An 18,796-nucleotide genomic window follows, 5' to 3' on the forward strand; every position below is an offset into this window, starting at 1 on the left:
CTGAGATCTGAGGATTGCAGTTCCAAACCAGCCTAGGCAAAAAACTATCCATGAGAATGTTATTGCCAATTAACCATTCAAACAGTGCTGTACCTCAAAACACTAGGCATGACCAAAAGGGCTTCAGGAACAATGCCCAGGCCCTGATTTCATGCTCCACAGCCAATGAAAAAATAAAATATAATAACTTGCAGAGCAACAATAAGGTCCAACTTGCCTGCCATTGGGCTGCCCTTATCAGACTGCAGAAGAAATTCCTAGAGAGACCAAGAACACTGCTGAAGATCAGCATCACTGAGAAGGGAGGTGAGGCAGACAGCGGGGGTCCCCTTTAGATAAAGTATGAGTCTTGAGTCTCCTTCTAGTGTACCCAGAACCTACTTTCACAGTAACCAGCCAACTCTATAATAATGGCACCAATGTATTCAAGAGGTTGGAGCCCTGTGATCTGATCGGCTCTTAAGGATTCCAGTGCCTAGAATTGAGAACCAGCTCTCCAATCCTTTGGGGAATACAGCCATAGCAACTGCACAAGTCCTGAGAGTTTCGCTCATAAGCTGGTGGTCTTCAGAAGGACACAGGTAAGCAAAATGTCACAAATCAATATGCTATCAGCAGAATCAAGGACAGGCAAGAAGCACACTTAGAACAATAGATGGGGAAAAAGCCTAGAACATCTCTGGTCCAGTTGTCTGTCTATTATGTCATGAGTCCTTTCCTTACCCTTAGGGGAGGCTGTGAGCTTGGAGTCAGTCCTGAAATCATATTCTGGCTTTTCAATTATTGGTGGTGCAGCTCTGTTACTTAACATCCTGAGCTTCTGTGTTCTCATCAGTAAGAGGAGGATGGTCATATTTCCACCTTCACAGGGCAATCATGAGGTTGAAATCATGACAGCCACTAATATCTGTGAGTACAGACATGGTCCAGCTGCTATTTCAAGAGTTTAACCTGTAATAAATTCCTCCCACCCCATGTTGCTGGTCTTAGGGCTTGAACTCAGGGCTTGGCCTGAGTTCTCCAATCTAACACCTTACCACTTGAGCCACAGCTCCATCTCTGGCTTTTGGGTGATTAATTGTAGATCAGGATTTCACAGACTCTTCTGCGTGGGATGGCTTCAAACTGTGATCCTCAAACCTCAGTAACTAGGACTTATAGGTGTGAGCCACAGGTGCCTGGTTGAAGTTCCTTATTAAGAAAGATAATGTATATCTTAGCCCAGTTCAAAGCACTGATTAGGCATGAAATGAAAAATAATAATGCCACCAAAGATGGCAAGATAGATGAATGCTCAGGTTCCCACTTGGCCACTTGATTGTGAGATTGAAATACAATTTTCTTAGGCCCATAGCTTTTGTCCTGTATGCTAACTTGCAACTGGCTTTCATACACACCCTTGGTCCATGGTAGCCCTTCTCTAAGACAGTTTGCAGACACTCTCTTCTGCCCCACCCTTAGCCAAGTCTTTTTCTTCCTCAGGAAAAATGTCTTCAGATCCCTCAACCTTCCCTAGCCCACTAGTGTCCACATAACCCCAGAACTGACCACAAACCCCCTGTAGGCCAATAAACATGCAAAATAGCAGGACCCTCTTTTTGTGCTCAGGCCTCAGACTGCTGTGCAGTTCCCTACATTTTTGCTAGCAGCCACATCACTCCTTTGATTCTAAGGAAGCTTGTGTTCTCTGAAATTATTGCTGCTGTTTCCAATGACCTAAGCCTTGGCAGGAAAGTTCATGAGACTTTTATCTCCAATTAATCACCAAGAAGGTGAGAGCGGAGCTGTGGCTCAAGTGGTAAAGCACCAGCCTTGAACAAAAAAGCGAAGGGATAGCACCCATAGTCTGCAGAACTAATCGCAGTACTAATACACATGCCCACCCACATATACACGCTTCCAAATCCAGAGCACCATGACAACTCTTCCTGCATACTTGTTATCTCAGAGTTTCTCTGATCTACCACGACAAACAACTCGATAAAGACAAGCACCTCTGGCTGATCCTTGGAACACACATACCACCCGCTCTCAGGAAGTGCTCCTCTTCTCTCCATGATAACGCACCAATTGCACCACCAGTGCTCAGATGCTGCTGATGGTCAACACCCAAATCCTTTTTTTTTTTTTTGGCTAGTCCTGGGCTTGGGCTCAGGGCCTGAGCACTGTCCTTGGATTTTCTCAAGGCTAACACTCTATCACTTGAGCCATAGCACCACTTCTGGCTTTTTTCTATGTATGTGGCTCCGAAGAATTGAACCTGGGTCTTTGTGCATGCTAGGCAAGCACTCTACCACTAGGCCAAACTCCCGGCCCCCCAAATCCTTGATTACCAAAAACAGTGTGGAGTACACCCTCACTGCCTGACCTTTCTTTCCACTCATCTATCCTCCTAATGCTCTTTCAGCCCTTCTACAGTCTCCTGGCCTGGCCTGGCACCTTGCCTCTTTTTCATGGCTGGCCCCAGGTCAGTCATTTCTCCACCAAAATATCGGGTGTCTCTGTTGTAAGCCGGGAGAGGAGAAAGTTTCACATTCCTCCATCCACCCGCCCATGCTTGCTCCAAACATACTGCCCCTAGTCCGTGACCTTCCCAGACCTCTGCTCCTTGACAGTGAGTGCCTCCATGATGATCTAGCAGATCCTGCTAGCCTTCCACTCTGGCCCTGTTCCCAGTTTCTCCTGTGATCCTTGTTGTCTGGCAAGTTTTATTGAGATATCATACACACACTCAAACGAAAGTGCACATGAGTTAAATGTACAGCTCAAGGAATTCAAACAAAGTGGACACAATCACACAACCAGCAAGGAAGAACAGAATGTTACCAGCACCCAGACACTCCTTGGGGTCCTAGCCAGTTACCCCATCCCTGAGAAGAACCAGTTGTGGGCTAACACTAAAGACTGGGGTTTTCTCCACCTGGACCTGATACAAGTCCTCTTTTGTAGCTGGCTTCTTTCATTCAACATCTTTTGTTTTGTTGTTGTTTAAGATTCATCTAAGCCATGCACTGGTGGCTTGTACCGATGATCCTAGCTATTCAGGAGGCTGAGATCTGAGGATTGAGGTTCAAAGCCAGCCCAGGCAGGAAAGTCAATGAGATTCCTATCTCCAGTTAACCACCAGAAAACCAGAAGTGGAGCTGTTTCTCAAAGTGGCTTTGAGCAAAATGAACTCAGGGAGAGTGCTCAGGTCCTGGGTTCAAGCCTCATAACTGACAAAAAAAAATACGACCCATCTACCTTGTCATTTGAGGTTGAAGGTCACAGCTGTGACCTTGACTTTTCATAGTTCCTCTTAATCATGAAGATTCATGTGTAGGGATTTCCTCTCCACTCATCTCCAACTTGGCTGGTTGCCATGGTCTAACTTGTACCTCTGTTTCCAGTCTTGCTCTTTCCTTACCTATCCTTCATTTATCCTGCCAATCTGACTGGTCCAAAGCTTAGCTATAATTATGCCACTCCCCAGCTCAACACCTTCTATGGTTCCCTATGACCATAGGGTACAAACTCTCAAATCTGGTATTAAAAGCTATTTGCAACTGCCATATAGCCTCTGTGTTCCTAGCTATAGAAACCAGCTGTCTTTCCACAGGCCTAAATTCTAACTACTTAGAATATCTCAGCCAGGCCAGCTGCAAGTCTACCCTTTCCTTCCTTCATAGAAGAAGAAATAGTTCATGCTATTCCTCTGTCCTGGAATGCTCTTCCCATTCCTTTTCCCATACCAAAATGCTTTAAGACCTAGCCCAGCCTTACCTCCCCTGCATCCTCCTCCTGTTACCTTCTCTCAGCTCCCGTGCTAAGGCTGGGTTCACGCTGACAGATAACACTTATCACTTCTTTAAAAGTTAATTACCACGTCTCACCATCCTGAGGACTCATATTCTTACTCTTCTCAGGGATCAGGAGGCATTCTGTCCTTGATGGCACCCTCGAATTGGAAGTGTTAGGTTTTTCTCTTCTTCGTTTTTTCTTTTTTCCTTCGTGGTGATACATAAAACAAAGGTATTCTCAGAGTCAGTGAAATGCAGTATTTTGTTTTTTATCTCAGTGTATTCTAGAATGGCTTTTTGTTCTGGACAGTCAGTTGTCCACAACTCTGGGTCCCTCTCCATGTGTGAGGCCACAGTCATTCACACAGCAAGCAATGCTTGATGATTGAATTGGGTGTGTCCTGTCTGTTTTACCTGGGCAACTTCTGCATCCTCCACAGCACGTGCCCTGTGATTCATCTTCCTCAGGACAAGGTGGTGGCTCTTCCCTGGGGTGCTGAGGGAGGTGACCATGGGGCTGGAGACAGCCACACTGGCTCCTCCCTGGGGTTGGCTGTCAGCTTGTCCCCACAAGGCTTGTCCCCATAGGGTTAATTTCATGCCCAATCTTTGATCAGCAAAGCAAGCTTCAATTATAGCATCATTCCTAGTGGGTAAATATGATTTGCTTTCTGAGTATCTGATTTATGGCCTGGCTTTCAGGAACACAACTGTGATACGAGGCTGTGGCGTCCTATGGCGCCAATCTTGTTCCAAGTCTCTCTCTTTGAATAACAACGACATCTCTTTTCATTTGATTTCTTCTAATGAAATCAGCGATTCCCCCAACACATCACATTAAACAACAAAGGACAGACACAGGGCTGGCATCTGACGTGGTGATATTTCTGTTACCATTTGCCTATTTCTTAAGATTCCAGCCCTTCTAGTCCCATCAGGATTTTAGTATTGTCTAGGCTATTGGCCTTACTCCCTTGAGTAACAATATACCTACTGTAACAATATACCTCAGGCTAGGTCATTCATAAGCAGAAATGTATGAGACAGGTATTCTTCTAGTTGAGATACACCTCCAGCACCCTTTTGTATTGGTTATTTTCAGGACAGGGTCTCACTTTATTCTCCAGGACAGTCTAGGTTATGATCCTTCTACTTGTGCTTTCCCAAATCACTGGGGACAATAAGTATACGCAATTGCTCCCAGACATTTTGTGTCCTCACAAGACTGAACCACCACTGGTCCACAATGACCCTACTGGCCTAGAACTTCAATCCCCTTATTTCCACTTCCAAAGCAGCTAGGATTATAGGATTGAGCCACCCCTTTCCCAATTTCTCATTCCTGAGAATGGACCCTTATGACCTAACTGCCAGGTAAAGGTCCCACTTCTCAAAACCACAGCGAGATTCAGTTTCAATGTGAATTTCAGAGGCACACAATCTTTCGGGCAATAACCTTGCTCTTTTGTTTTTGTTTTTGTTTTCATGTGATTCTAAATTTCAGCCTTACTACATGCATGAGGTATGAGTAAACGCCTGGGGATGATGCACACACTACGTGATCAATGATAGGCCCATGTCCTTATGGAGCACTTCCTGCACAAGATCTCTGAGTGTGGGTGGTTCCACGGTTGTGTTTAAAGGATCAGTTCAGAAGGTTTGCTCCTAGGTGTGTTAGGGATCCTGAACCAGGTATCAAATTTATCGTTTTCTCCCATTCCAAGTGATCTTTCTGAAGAAGTCACTGTACCTGCCAGGCAATGCTTTCTTTCTCTTGGATGGTTTTCCTGAGTGATTCAAAGGTACAAGGATTGCCCAGCTGACAAGCAGGACCAAGTTCAATCACTGGCCATCTGGACTTCCTTTGGGGAGTGTGATGATTGATATCTTTATTCTGTCAGGATTGAGAAAAGCATTTAATTTTGTTGTTGCTGCCGTTGTTGTTGTTGGGATTGAACTCTGGGCCTGGGTACTATCCCTGAGCTCTTCAACTCAAGGCTACCACCCTACTCCTGGAGCCACAGCGACACTTCCAGTTTTCTAGTGGTTAATTAGAGAAAAGAGACCCATGGACTTCAGTACTTCAGTGCCAGGGCTGGCTTTGAACCAAAATCCTCAGATCTCAGCCTCCCGAGTAGCTAGGATTACAGGTGTGAGCCACCACCCCAGGCAGCATTTAATTCTTACATAGGTTCATTATCTTTTAGCAAAATTAGATGCCTCTGGGAATTTCCTAAATTCCATCTTCTCCTAGAAAAAGAAATACTTTTACTTGCAATGCAGAGGGATCAGGGAAGATTTGGGCTGTCAAGAAGAAGATGAGGAGGGCAATGTAACAAGAGGATGGAAACAAATTTGTTTTCTGTCTGTCTTTCCTTACTACCCAAACTTACTCTTGTTCCTATTATAAACATGTATTCAATTTATTTTTAAAATGTGAGGATTCTTGGGCTGGGAGTGTGGCTAGTGGTAGAGTGATCACCTAACATGCATGAAGCCCTGGGTTTGATTCCTTGGTACCACATACACAGAAAAAGCTGGAAATGGTGCTGTGGCTGAAGTGGTAGAGCGCTACCTTTGAGAAAGCTCAAGGATCGTGCTCAGGCCCTGAATTCAAGCCCCAGGACAAGCAAACAAACAAAATTAACATCTCTTGTATCACTTGGCTGTTTTGTTGTTGCCTTGCTTTCTATTTTTCTCCCATTTATATTTTCCTTCTTTGTCAAGTTTGCCTGGAAGATGACTGAGTTCATTTAAAATGGAACTCCAGCAACAACAACAAAAAGACAAAACAATAACAAAAACCCAAACAACCCTAGTTGTTTCCATTATCTATTGTTTTTCCCATACTAATTTTCTGTTTATCTCTGTTCTGATCTCTTCCAATATTAGATTTAATCTTATAATAGAAACAAAACAAAACAGGGTGTTTGTGTCTCTAAATTTTAGACACAGAGCTGGGGATCGCCTAGAAAATCTTGGGAACAGGGACATAAAGACACCCACTGCCTCTTTCTCCATTGAGCCTGTTATGTGTTCCATGAAATCTGGTGTCTATTGTCTTGTGCATCTGTCAGTCTGTCATCTCATTTAATTATCAAATGACCATCTTCCAGAAGGGGCATTAGAGAGGCCCACTAATGTTTTTAGCACAGGGAAAGTACCAACCAAGTTTTGTTTTGTTGTTTCAATATAAGGATTTGAATTTTAAAAAACACTCAAGTTATGCCCCAGACTTTTTAACTATGATTGAGATAAAGTCCTGCTTTTTTTTCTAGACTTATATTTTTCCCTTTATCCTTCTTGCCCCATTTGAGATGACAGGAAAATACCACACCCAGTTATTTTCTGTTGAGATGGGAGTCACATAAACTTTTTGCCCAGGCCAGGAACCACAATCTTTCAGATCTTAGCTTCCTTTGAAACCAGGATAACAGATACACATCACTCTTGGGAGATAGAGTCTTGGGAATTTTTTTTTTTAATCTGGACTGCCCTGGAACCTCAGTTCTGCCATTCTCAAACTTCCAACTAGCAAGTACGATAGATGTGAGCCACCAGTGCCTAGCCTCAAGGTTAAGTAAGCTACTGATTTTCTAACTTTACTTTTTACTTCCTTTCCCTTTGTTAAGAGTGGGTAGGTGTTGCTTCCCCTCCATTTTCTTGGATTTCTTTTGGCAAGGCTATGTGCAGATTCTGTGATACTGTTTTAGGCTGGCTATGCATTTCCACATAAGTCAGGTCATGTATTGTCACCTTGTGATCCTTTATCTCATGTGGTAAAGCTCCTTCCTAGGAAGCATGAAGCCCTGAGTTCAAATCCTAATAACATCCAAACTAACAATGACAAAAACCAGGGGCTAGGAATGTGACTTGCGTTCAATTCCTCAGTACCACATAAACAGAAAAGGCTGGAAGCGGCACCATGTCTCAAGTGGTAAGAGTTCTATCCTTGATCAAAAGAAGCTCAGGGGCAGTGTCCCGGCCCTGAGTTCAAGCCACAGGACTGGTGAAAGAAAAAAAAAATGACAAAAAAACAGAAGAAATCTTAACTTTCCTACATGCAGCCTGATTGGTTAGTTAGCTTGTCTCTCTCTGCTCTCACCTTCCTCAGGTATCACATCTGTCTCAAAAGTGTTCTTGCCTGCCTCATGTCCATTTTCCTTCTTGTAATATTCTTAACAGTTTCAAAAAGTGATTCATTTCATGGTGGTAGAGAGAGAGCTGTGGCCTCATGTCTAGATATAGGCAAGTCTAATATACAGTAGTCTGTTATCTTCACAAGTCACCCTACCTGGAAGGCAGATCCTACCAAAGGCCTCGTCCTTAATAAGCCTCCATCAGAAAGCACAATGGAAGGGCTTTAAAAAATAATAATAGGGCCAGGAGTTTGGCCTACTGGCAGAGTGCTTTCCTAGCATACATGAAGACCTGGGTTCGATTCCTCAGTACCACATAACATGGAAAAAGCCAGAAGTGGTGCTGTGAATGGATCAAGAGGTAGAGCTCTAGCCTTGAGAAAGCCCAAGGACAGTGCTCAGGCCCTGAGTTTAAGAACCAGAACTGGCCAAATAAATAAATAAAATAAAAACAGAAGCCAGACATGGGTGGTTCATGCCTGTAATCCTAGCTACTCAAGAGGCTGAGATCTGAAGATCATGGTTCAAAGCCAGCCCAGACACAAAAGTCCGTGAGACTCTTATCTCCAATTAACCACCAGAAAAATGGAAGGGGCGCTCTAGCTCCAGGGGTAGGGCAGTAGCCTTGAGCTGAAGCGCTCAGGGACAGCACCCCAGAGTTCAAGCCCCACGACCGACAATAATAATAATGACCTTTGTTTAACATGTGCATTGCAGAAATATATATTAAAAAAGAGAAAAGAATTCAGGCTTTTTAGGATTATTAAGTACCACCTTTTGCTTATTTAATCTTTCCAAACACCAGGATAGAAGGCTTTTTGTTGATGTTCTGTTTTGTGTTGTTACCACTACAGGGAATAGAACTCAGGGTCTCAAGTTCTCTCTTGGCTATTCTGCTTAAGGCAGTCACTCTGCCACTTGAGTCACATTTCCACTTCTGGCTTTTTGCTGGTTACTTGGAGAATAAGAATCTCTGCTTGAGCTGGTTTTGAACTGGGATCCTCAGCTCTCAGCATCCTGAGTAGCTAAGATTATAGGTGACAGCCACCAGAACCTGGCAGTGGAAAGCATTTATTGTCCCCCAGTTACAGTTGGGGAGACTGACTCAGAGACTCCAGGATGAAGCAGGCTCTCCAGCTCCCATGTCCAGGCTTTTGCCTTCATTAGCTGGGAATGTGGAACGGTGGAATCTGAGAACCTCTGCTTTCTCTTCGGATGGAAGCCCCATTTTCCTGCCCTGGAACCAGGTTAGAAACAAATCATTGAGGGTGCTTCTTTCTTTCACAGCTTAGGCAGGACCAGGAGCATAGGCAGCGGCCCCAGGGATCCCCCATCTGGCTGCTGAGGCTTGGGGTCCTCTGGGACCACAGAGAAGTGGTTCCTATAGCGCCCAGCAAGTAGAAAGGGCTGGAAAGACCTCATCTGTCCCCAGGGTGGTGAGTGAGCACCCCAGGAGATGCATCTTCCCAGAAGCACAAGAGCACCCAGGTGGCCCTCTGTGACACATGGGGAGGGAGGGTTCCCTAATCCTTGTGGGGGGAATGTTAAGGCGATCACATAGCTCTGAAGCCCCTTCCTGAGCTTCCAGGATAGGAGCTTTCTGTATCCCCCAGGGCAGAGGGTACAGCCTGGGCTAGAGGGCATGGTAGAGTGACCTTGAATAAGCCCAGCCAAGGACAGGTGCCCCATCATAGTCATCCTTTGGACAGTTCAGTCTGGGGGACCTGAGGTTGTGTCAGGACAGTGATCTCAGATGCCCTCCTCTTTTTGGTCCACAATTGATTATATTCCTCTAAGCCTCATCCCTAGGAAACTCACAGACCCCAGTGGGCAGGGATCTGAAGGGCCCACCGATCTCCTAACTCAGATCATTCCCAGCTGATGAACCAGGCCTCCAGGACCCATGGTTCACCTTTTTCTTTCTTCTTAGAACATGGTTACCAAGTCACAGAATGTCAGAGCTGGAAGTAGTCTCAGAGGCGAGGGATTACATTTAACCTGTCTTCTGGGAACACAGGCTCAGAGAGGGCAAGCAAGGCTCCCCAGCAGCACAGCTGCCACCTGTGCCAATAGCTTACAGGATTCTCAGTAGCCCATGTAGCGAGAACTCCATTACATTGGGGGTTGTAGTGAAACTGGGATATTCTTCCAGATCTTTGAAAATGTAAGGGCATAGCCTTCTTGTTTTCCAACTTTCATCCTCATTCATTTCAGCCCATGTGATTTGCAAAACAAAAGCAAAACCAAAACAAAACACCTTGGTTCTTCCAACAAAACATCCAGAAATGCCAGCTCTAGCATCAGATCCTTAGGAAGTGCGGGACTCAAGAAGCGTTCTGCTGCTGTCTCATGGAGCCTATGGAGAGTCTCAGAAATCCCAAGCCTGCTATTTCCCGAGGAGCAGCACCACGCTGCTGGGACAACTATCAGAGGGAGATGCAGCCGACGAAGACACGTAACAGATGAATTCAGTTTTGAGAGATGGGGATGCAAGTTTCAGTTTTGTCCTTGAGCTGCTTGTGTGACCTTGGCTGAACACCATCTCTTTCTGGACCTGTTTTTCTCATGCACTCCTGGGATATTGCTCAGACTGTGGCATGAAACTGAGACTCAAGGCATCCTCACTGCTGTCACCAATCTTGCTTGCAAAGACTAAGTAGGGTGGGGGCTATGGATGGGTGTTAGTCTTCCACACAAGCTCAGGTTTACTACGTGGCTTGTTCATTTTTCTGGATATGACAGTTTGTGTGCCAGGAGCTGGTGAGGGGCTCTGTCCAGCTCTGGCACGGACAACCAGGTGAATGACAAATCATCTCGCTTGCTTTGGGTTGACGTGGCTGCTGGAGGATGCTGTTAATTCTGCTGTTTATAGAAATAAGTCCAGTGTGAGTGGAGGCTTTTTGGTGTTGCAAACCAGATGGTATTTCCAGCCTTGATCAGCCTCAGAGCTTCAGTTCCCATGGCAACCCTGAAGTTCCACCTACTGCTACTTCCTCCTTCTCCAAGCTTCTTCCTCTTCCACTCTGGTGTCAGGGTCCCTGGAGAACAAAGCCAGCCACAAAGTACCTGTGCATAGCACTTTACAGTTTATAGCACGCTCCTGCCTTTAGTACCTCATTTATTCCTTGTTGCAGCCTTGCCAGATTGCAATTGTTCTCCCCCATTTCACAGACAGAAAAATCAAGGCTTTAGATCTGAGGTGACCTGCTCTGCCTTGTACTCATTGGTGTTGGCAAAGCCTGAACATAAATCTGAGGATTTCTGGATTCACCTCAGAACTTATGGTTCCCTAAGTGGTCCATACTATCTGTAAACTTGTCTAGATATTTACAGAAATTACTTTGTGAAGTCTCTATTGATCCTAAGAGTTCTAGGCCAGTCACCTAACTGTCAGGTCCAGCTAATCATGTTGAGCGATTTACCCCAACATGAAAAAAATAGTGGTGAAAGGCAGAGAAAAGAGATTCTCATGTGATATGAGGACACCACGGGAAAGGGCAAAGAAAGCATGTCAGCCCATTTTTAAGGTACAGATATGAACTTTAGGCTCCTATAGAGGAAGAATTGGGGCAGAAGGCTAGATATGAGTATCGTTGCTCAGTTCTGGTCAAAACCCATGCATTGTTAACTTCGTTCTGGGTCTTCCAGGGATGCCAGAGAAGTTATTACCGCTGTGACCACCTGGGGGGAAGCAATCCAGTTCCCATGACAAGAGTCCTCCAGCCCCAGGGTGCAGCCTCATTTTAATTGTCTTCATTGTAGGGGTGATCCTGGGGTTCTGCTGTTTGTTTGCTTGGGAATAGCTTTGGTCGCCCATTGTAAAGATAGTATTAGTCAATCCTGTCCTTTCTAGAACTCAAGGTGATTGCAGGGGCAAGAGACCAAGAGAAAAAGAGACAGATGTAAAATGGAGGTTAACTGTTTTCAGTTAACCTTCAGACATTTGCAGGTTCAAAGGAGGGCTTAGTGCTTCTTAGCAAAACCAGTTTCTAAGGATCTGTTACAGTATCTGCAAAGTGGGTAACGATGGGCTCTGGGTGAAAGGGAAAATTAAAATATGTATGCCTATATGACTAAGTGTTCACTGGGTTCCCAGAGACGTCGAACTCCAAGCTCTGCCCTTATTATCGGTCAGCCATCCACACATCATTCTGCTTTCGAGGTCCATCTCCTTGTGTAAGGGGCACCTGGGTGGCAGTGCTCATGAGCAGCCTTGTGTGATAAAAACTAATGCACCACTTCTCCTGCTGTAGTGTGCCAACACATTCCCTTGGGACCATGTAGGGCCTGCATTCCTTTTAAATGTCCTAAAGACACCAAAACTGCAGCTAAGGAAGCACCACGCAGTGTTATGAAAGATTCATCAGGCAGACCCACGCCCCTGGCAGCCACCAGTGCCTGGCTGCAAATCTTTAAAAATAAACATTAACTTGATTTTTAAAAAGGCAGTGTGGCTGAGCACCCGTGATTTGTACCTGTAATCCTACCTACTCAAGAAGCTAAGATCTGAGGATCACCGTTGAAAGCTAGCCTGAGTAAGAAAGTCTATGAGAGCCTTATCTCTAATGAACTACCAAAAACCTGGAAGTGGAGCATGGGCTTAATTGGTAGAATGCCAGCCTTGAGGAAAACAGCTCAGGGGCAGCACCCTGGCCCTGAGTTCAAGACCTAGTACCAGCACACACATCAGAAAAAAAAAAAGCCAATGGATCTGTAGAATGTCATATGTAAGCTTATGCTAGAAGAAGGTAGATCAAAGTAGAGCTCTACAAGGCTATAAAAAGTCTTTGTGGCCTGGGAGTGTGGCTTAGTGGTAGAGTGCTTGCCTAATGTGCATGAAACCCTGGATTTGATTCCTCGAAACCACATACACAGAAAAAGCTGAAAGTAGTACTGTGGCTCAAGTAATAGAGCGCTAGCCTTGAGAAAGCCCAAGAACAGTGCTGAGGTCCTGAGTACAAGCTCCAGGACTAGCAAAAAAAAAAAAAAAAAAAAAGTTTTCATGTGTCAGGTGCAGTGGCTCAAATCTACAATTCTGGCTATTTGAAAGGCAGAAATGTGGAAAGGAGCATAGTTGAAGGACAGTGTAGGCTAAAAAAAAAAAAAAGATGTTGTAGAGACATCATCTCAACCAATGGCTGAGCGTGATGTGCATGCCTATTATCCCAGCTTCTCTTAAAAGTGAAGTACAAATAGGATCACAGCTCAGGCTGGCCTGGGTATAAAGCTTGAAAACAAGTAATGGCAAAAAGGGGCTGATAATGCCACCTGCATAATAAGCATAAGGTTCTGTGATCAATCCTAGTACTACAAAAATAAAGGTCTGTACTTTGTGTCTTCTTCCTGCCAGTTCTCTTCACTCTGTATTCTTTATATGATTGTGGTTTGCAAACCGAATTATGTACATTAAGTTAATTGCTATCCAATCAGCAAATACTTTCCATTGATTCTTGCCATCAATCTGGCTGGTGCATCCCTGGCCCTTGTCACAGGTTCCTCGGGCTGTGTCCAGCCACAAGTGGCCAGTGCAGCTGTGCTAAGCAGCACCATGGCTGCTGACAGGCAGACGGACACATGGCCTGACTCTCACCTAACAGTGAGAGACAAATAACAAGAGCATCAGCTGCCACAGATAGCATTTCCTGCACAGTCCATACTAGCTTCAGTCAGTCCCGGGCCTGTGCCTAGAGTTGCAACAGTTATTATTCCAGTGGGTGACAAGGAAGGGAGAAACAGCTTTGCTGGGGGAGCTGAAGGGGCTTCCCCCAGTGCCTTCAATGTCCACCTCCAGCCTCTGATGCCTGAGGAAGGCCATTAGTTACAGGACTCATTAGCACCCCAGACCTCACAGAGAGAGCCTGGAAAGGCTCAGGCTCCCAGCAACTTCTATTTCCTGAGGTCAGTTTACCTGGTGACTTGGCTCATGAAACCAGCCTACAGTCTGTACCTCTGAGGTTTTTTTGTTTTTTGACAGTCCTGGGCTTGAGTGCAAGGCCTGCACTCAAACTTGTCCTTGGGTTTTCTCAAGGCTAGCGCTCTACCACTTGAGCCACAGCACCACTTCTGGCTTTTTCTGTGTATGTGGTACTGAGGAACGGGACCCTGGTCTGTGTGCATGCTAGGCAGGTACTCTACCACTAGGCCAAACTCCCCACCCCCTGAGTTTTTATTTTGCTTTGTTTGTTAGCATTCCTGGGGCTCGCACTCATGCCTTAAGCTGTCGCTTGGCTCTTTCATTCAAGACTAGTGCTCAACCACTTGAGACAGATCTCCAGGTTGGGCTTTTGGCTAGTTAACTAGACATGAAGTTTCGTCTGATTTGTCTGCCCAGGTGGGTCTGGAGAGCCTCAGCTCTCAGCTCCCTGAGTAGCTAGAATTACAGGCCAGGCATGAGCCACCAGCACCTGGCCTTTAGGCACTTCTTTCCTGTGGTTCTCTGATCTACCTCTGTCACAGGCAGGGCCAGAGGTGGACTTGAGGTAAGACTGGCTTGTAGGCTGTGGGGGCTCAGCCACAGGAGAGGAATGTGGGCCAGGCTGAGGGTCACACGGTCAATGAGGACCTGGGCTGGGCCTCTGGAAGCTCAGAAGGTAGAACAGTGAACGGTGTCCATGCCAACCACGCTTCTGTAAACACTCATTTGCCGGGAACGATTCTCATTGTGTTGAAAGTGGAGACAATTATTCTGTGGAAAGAGCTGAGGCAGAAAGAGTGGAGCAGGCAGCAACCAGCACTGCATCTAAACAGAACACAGGAACCTGACAAACAGGGAGAAGGTAGGGAGGGAGCCCAGAGATGTTGGCGAACTCAAGGAACAGGCAGATTGCTCACACTGAAGGGTGAGGCAGAGATCAACAAGACTGTTAGCAGAGGGCCGGAGGGCCTTGAAAAGGACATATGGACTAGGTCATCTTTTATCAATTGTGTACTATGAACCTGAACACTAACCATAAAGTCCATCCAGAAGCACGAGTTCATAACTTGTTCAGCCATTATAGTGACTAATGCCAAGACTCTCTCTACCCTAAAGGAAACCCCTACCACTCTCCCAATCCAGCCCGACAACTGCTCATCGGCTTTCTATTTCTGCATCGCCAGTGGTGGGCATTTGTATGAATGGAGTCATGCAGCGTGTGTACATCCGGTGTGTGTCCTCTCCCATAACACCTGGTGTTTTCAGGGTTCATCTAGGCTGGGATTCTATCCATGCCTTTGGTTGTACAGGTTTATTCTGTGGACAGAACACATGGTGAATTCATTCACCTGGGGATGATATCAGATTGTCTCTACACATTTGCACACAAGCTCTTCTTCAAATGCCCATCTTCCATCCTTTTGGCTACATGGCTGAGAGTAGAACTGCTGCGCTGGTTATGTGGCCATTCCATGTTTAACTTACTGAAGAACTACTTTCCTCGCCACAGAGCTCAATGAGGGCTCACAAGTGGCCAGACTTGTAGACTTTGTCCACCATTAAACAAAAACAAAAACAAAACACACCAGAAAAAAAAAAAACAAAACTACCATCACTCACTCTTCCTGAAGTAGAAAGGACTTGGTTAAGATCGAGGATGACCCTATAAAATGAACACTGAGAACACACCTCATACATGTCTTCCCCCCCCTTGCTTCCACTTCATCCTGGCATCTGGTACACCTGTCTAGTCCACTGGACCACAACTGAACTTCATGGCACCTCTGCCCACCTGGAAAGATCTCCCCTGCCAGTGTTCCTGCTCATGGGGGAAATGGCCCCACGCCATTTTCATTTTCTTAATGTTCCTCATGGCAGGGCCTGCCAACAGGAGGTAGTGAAATCAGCGATCAAGGACAAAGTGGGATTCCTCATAGAAACAAAAGAGAACCTCCGAGCTATTTATAGCACACCACACCCCCTTCCATGAACAAACCGAATGGCCTAACTAGCAAGGTGTCATTTGCTTGTTTTGTTGCTGGCTAGGTTATTCCTGCTGACAGGCAGCAAGACATCATGAAGGGAATGTAGACTCTGAGGTGAGACCTGCATTCAAACCCAAGCTGACCTTGCTAGCTGTGTTTGACCTTGACAAAGCTGGTACCCGCTGGTGTGCCACAATCACCAAACCAATAGGAATGCTAGAGCTGTTTCTCTGGGTAATTGTGGAGATGAGGCCAGGCAACTCACAGGAACAAACATCCAGCAGCCCAGGGGTTCACCCTCTAAAAGCTACACTAGAGAAAGCCCGGGCAACATCTACACCACTGATGAGCACAAAATGAGCAAATGGGATTCACCACTGTTTAATATAAGCAGTTTGGCAAATGAAACTGAAAGCATCAACCAATAATATAATAAGGCATGTTTGCTGGAAGGCAGTGGAAACCAGCTCCACAGGGCTAAAGCAAATGGCATCCTGATCTCTGACCAGTGGATAGTGGTCTTCTCAGCCACCTGGAGCCTCCCTGAGGATGGCCATAGAAACACCACAGAGAAATACTCCATGGTTTCTTTCTGCTCACCATGCTGGAAGGGAATCTTCATGAGAGCTGGCTTGACCCCAATGACTGGGAGTTGGGCTTTTCTGTATCATGGCTGCATTTCCTGTCTGTCGCCCCCAAACTTTGGTGAAACACTATTTGGCCTGGCTTCTCTGCTGCACTGAAATGGAGTCCGGCTTTAAGTCTACTTTGGGGAGAAGCCTCTGCTGCTTCTCCTAAGATTCAAAGCCACTGGCAAGCCTTCAGGAAGCATCTGGGCCATGAGCACAAAACCCTCAATGAAAGAAGGCTTGCACCCAGCTCCCCTGCCAGGAGATTCACTCCCTGCTTCCCTGTCCCAACCATTCCTACAGAATTTGGCTCCAACTTTATTAGATGAAGGAGTATCCAGTCTCTTAGCAAGGTGACATTAACTTGCTTGAAACAGACAGGGACGGCCATAAGTACTCCATGTATGCTCTGATGCCGATGTCTCTCCTTCATCTGAGCTGCAGAATCTATCTTTCCAGGAGGGTCCCAGGCCCTGTAGTGGGGATTACTTGAAAGGAAGTCCAGCCCAGGGTAGATGGCTGCAGCTACCAGCAAGGGGTCTGCCTGGTCTGTAACATCGTTGGGCAGATCCAAGACAGAAGCAAATGAGAGTGGTCCCTTTCCACTCTGCTGAGTCAGCTCCCATGATTTCCTTCTGTTCCCTTTGCTGTGAGTTCCCAGGTCAGGCACACAGGAGGGCAGGAAGTCACTGGCTGACCCCTGTATCTTCAGGGCTCCAATGCCAGCAGAACCATGTCAGCTGCTGTTACCTCTTGCTGGAGGCTGCTTCTTCTGGCCTCAACCATCCAGCCATGGCTAGGTAAGAAAACAAGAGGGAGAGATGTAAAATATGTACTGTCTTGGAGACCCCTCCTGTCAGCACCGCTCCAGCATGAAAGGGCTTTCCCAGTCTTCATCTGGTCCCTCCAGCACCATAGGGAGGGCTATCCCCTGGTAACCAAAAGGGAAAATGAGGCTCAAGGAGATGAAGACACAAGAAGTTATCCAAGAAGTGGCTGCACCAAAACCAAGCTGGGCCTTACCCTATATCCACTGGTAGTCCTAGGGTAACATCATTATACACAGAAAATCAGCAAGTGTCTAGCTCACCCCTGCCCACTGATGCAGAGTCCACACAGGGGATCACTGTCTTCAGAGCATGGCTCCTGGCTTGGCTGCCCATTCCCCCTCTTCCTTACCGGTGGCTGTGCCCACACTTCCCTTTAGAAGGAGCTCCAGCTCTCCTCCTGGGCCAACTAAGACAAGCCTGAGCCCTCAGAGAGGGCTGTCTCTTGCTTCTGCACACTGGTATTATGAGGAGCTTCCCACTCACAGTCCTTCTGGTGTGCCTGTCTCCTCTATGGGACAGTGGCTCTGGTGGCCTGTGGAGTGGTTAGGGCACCATGATAAACAGCACACTAACAGAAAGCCTGCTGGCCTCTGTATGCAGCCATTTACATAGAAAATACATTGGAACCCAGTGGCTAGAAGGACCCCCCTGAGTGCAAGGGTACAGAGAAAGTTTTTACCTGGGAGGTGACTTGGACATGAAGAATGAGTTAAAGGCTTTAAGGCAGGATGTGGTGGGGAAGACTAAGTGTCTACCAACCCCTAAATGCTCACCTTACTCTGAGTTTAGAGGGTTGCTGGAAAGCCAGCAGAAGAAACTACATTTCCCATACTCCTTTGCTTCCGTGTGGGGCCAGTCAACATGCAGTGGCCAATGGAATGTAAGCATGTGTTTATATGGGTCAGTTAAGGGCAGGGCAGTGGAGAAGTGGCAGCGTAGTCTCTGTCTACCACCTCTTTCCCTTCTTCCAGGCAGAAACAGAATTCTGAGGCTCCCAGAGACAGAAGGCACCAGAGGAAAGGAACTAGAGCCCTAGGTCACTGTGTGAAATCATATGCCAACCAGGAACCCCCAACTGGACTGTTAGGGGAGACCCAGTTCCTATGAATGCCAACCGGTTATGACACCAAGCATCACAAACTGATGTTCCCAGCAGAGGGAACAAGAGGACTTGGCTCGTCTCTGGGTTCTGGGCTGGAACTGGCTATTGCAAGGAGCAGAGGGGCTCAGAGGGCTCACGCGGGTTTGCACCCCAGAGGATCACATACAGGGCCTGCTGCCCAGGGCCCTGGTGTTGCTTGCGCTGCTCTCAAAGGAAGAGTGGAAGTTGTGAATGGTTTCCTGTAGAATCTGTCTCTCACGCCCCTGTGGAAGGAAATCAAAAACAGAAAGTCTTGTTAAATCTTTTAACCATTAATTCAATTGACACAGTGTTGTTAATGTACAACTCATACTTGGAAAAACCCATGGGCGTCTTGGGGGAAATAAAGTGATCTAATTGAAAGAGTTTAATAAAAATG

General features: G+C 46.3%; 1 protein-coding gene across 1 annotated transcript in view; it reads right to left on the minus strand.

Moving 5' to 3' along the window:
* Window positions 1-16,182: 16,182 nt before the first annotated feature.
* The window catches only part of Anks6 (ankyrin repeat and sterile alpha motif domain containing 6), a 55,469-nt gene continuing 52,855 nt past the window's right edge, over window positions 16,183-18,796 (minus strand). The window contains exons 15-16 of the mRNA XM_090330312.1: window positions 18,545-18,641; window positions 16,183-17,242 (exon numbers count right to left, since the gene is read on the minus strand). Coding sequence (XP_090186438.1) covers window positions 17,193-17,242; window positions 18,545-18,641 — 147 coding nt within the window. The 3' untranslated portion in view covers window positions 16,183-17,192. The remainder of the gene's footprint in view (window positions 17,243-18,544; window positions 18,642-18,796) is intronic.

This window comes from Megascapheus bottae, chromosome 3 (genome assembly GCF_031878675.1).
Source record: "Megascapheus bottae isolate mThoBot1 chromosome 3, mThoBot2.hap1, whole genome shotgun sequence".
Lineage (NCBI taxonomy): Eukaryota > Metazoa > Chordata > Mammalia > Rodentia > Geomyidae > Megascapheus > Megascapheus bottae.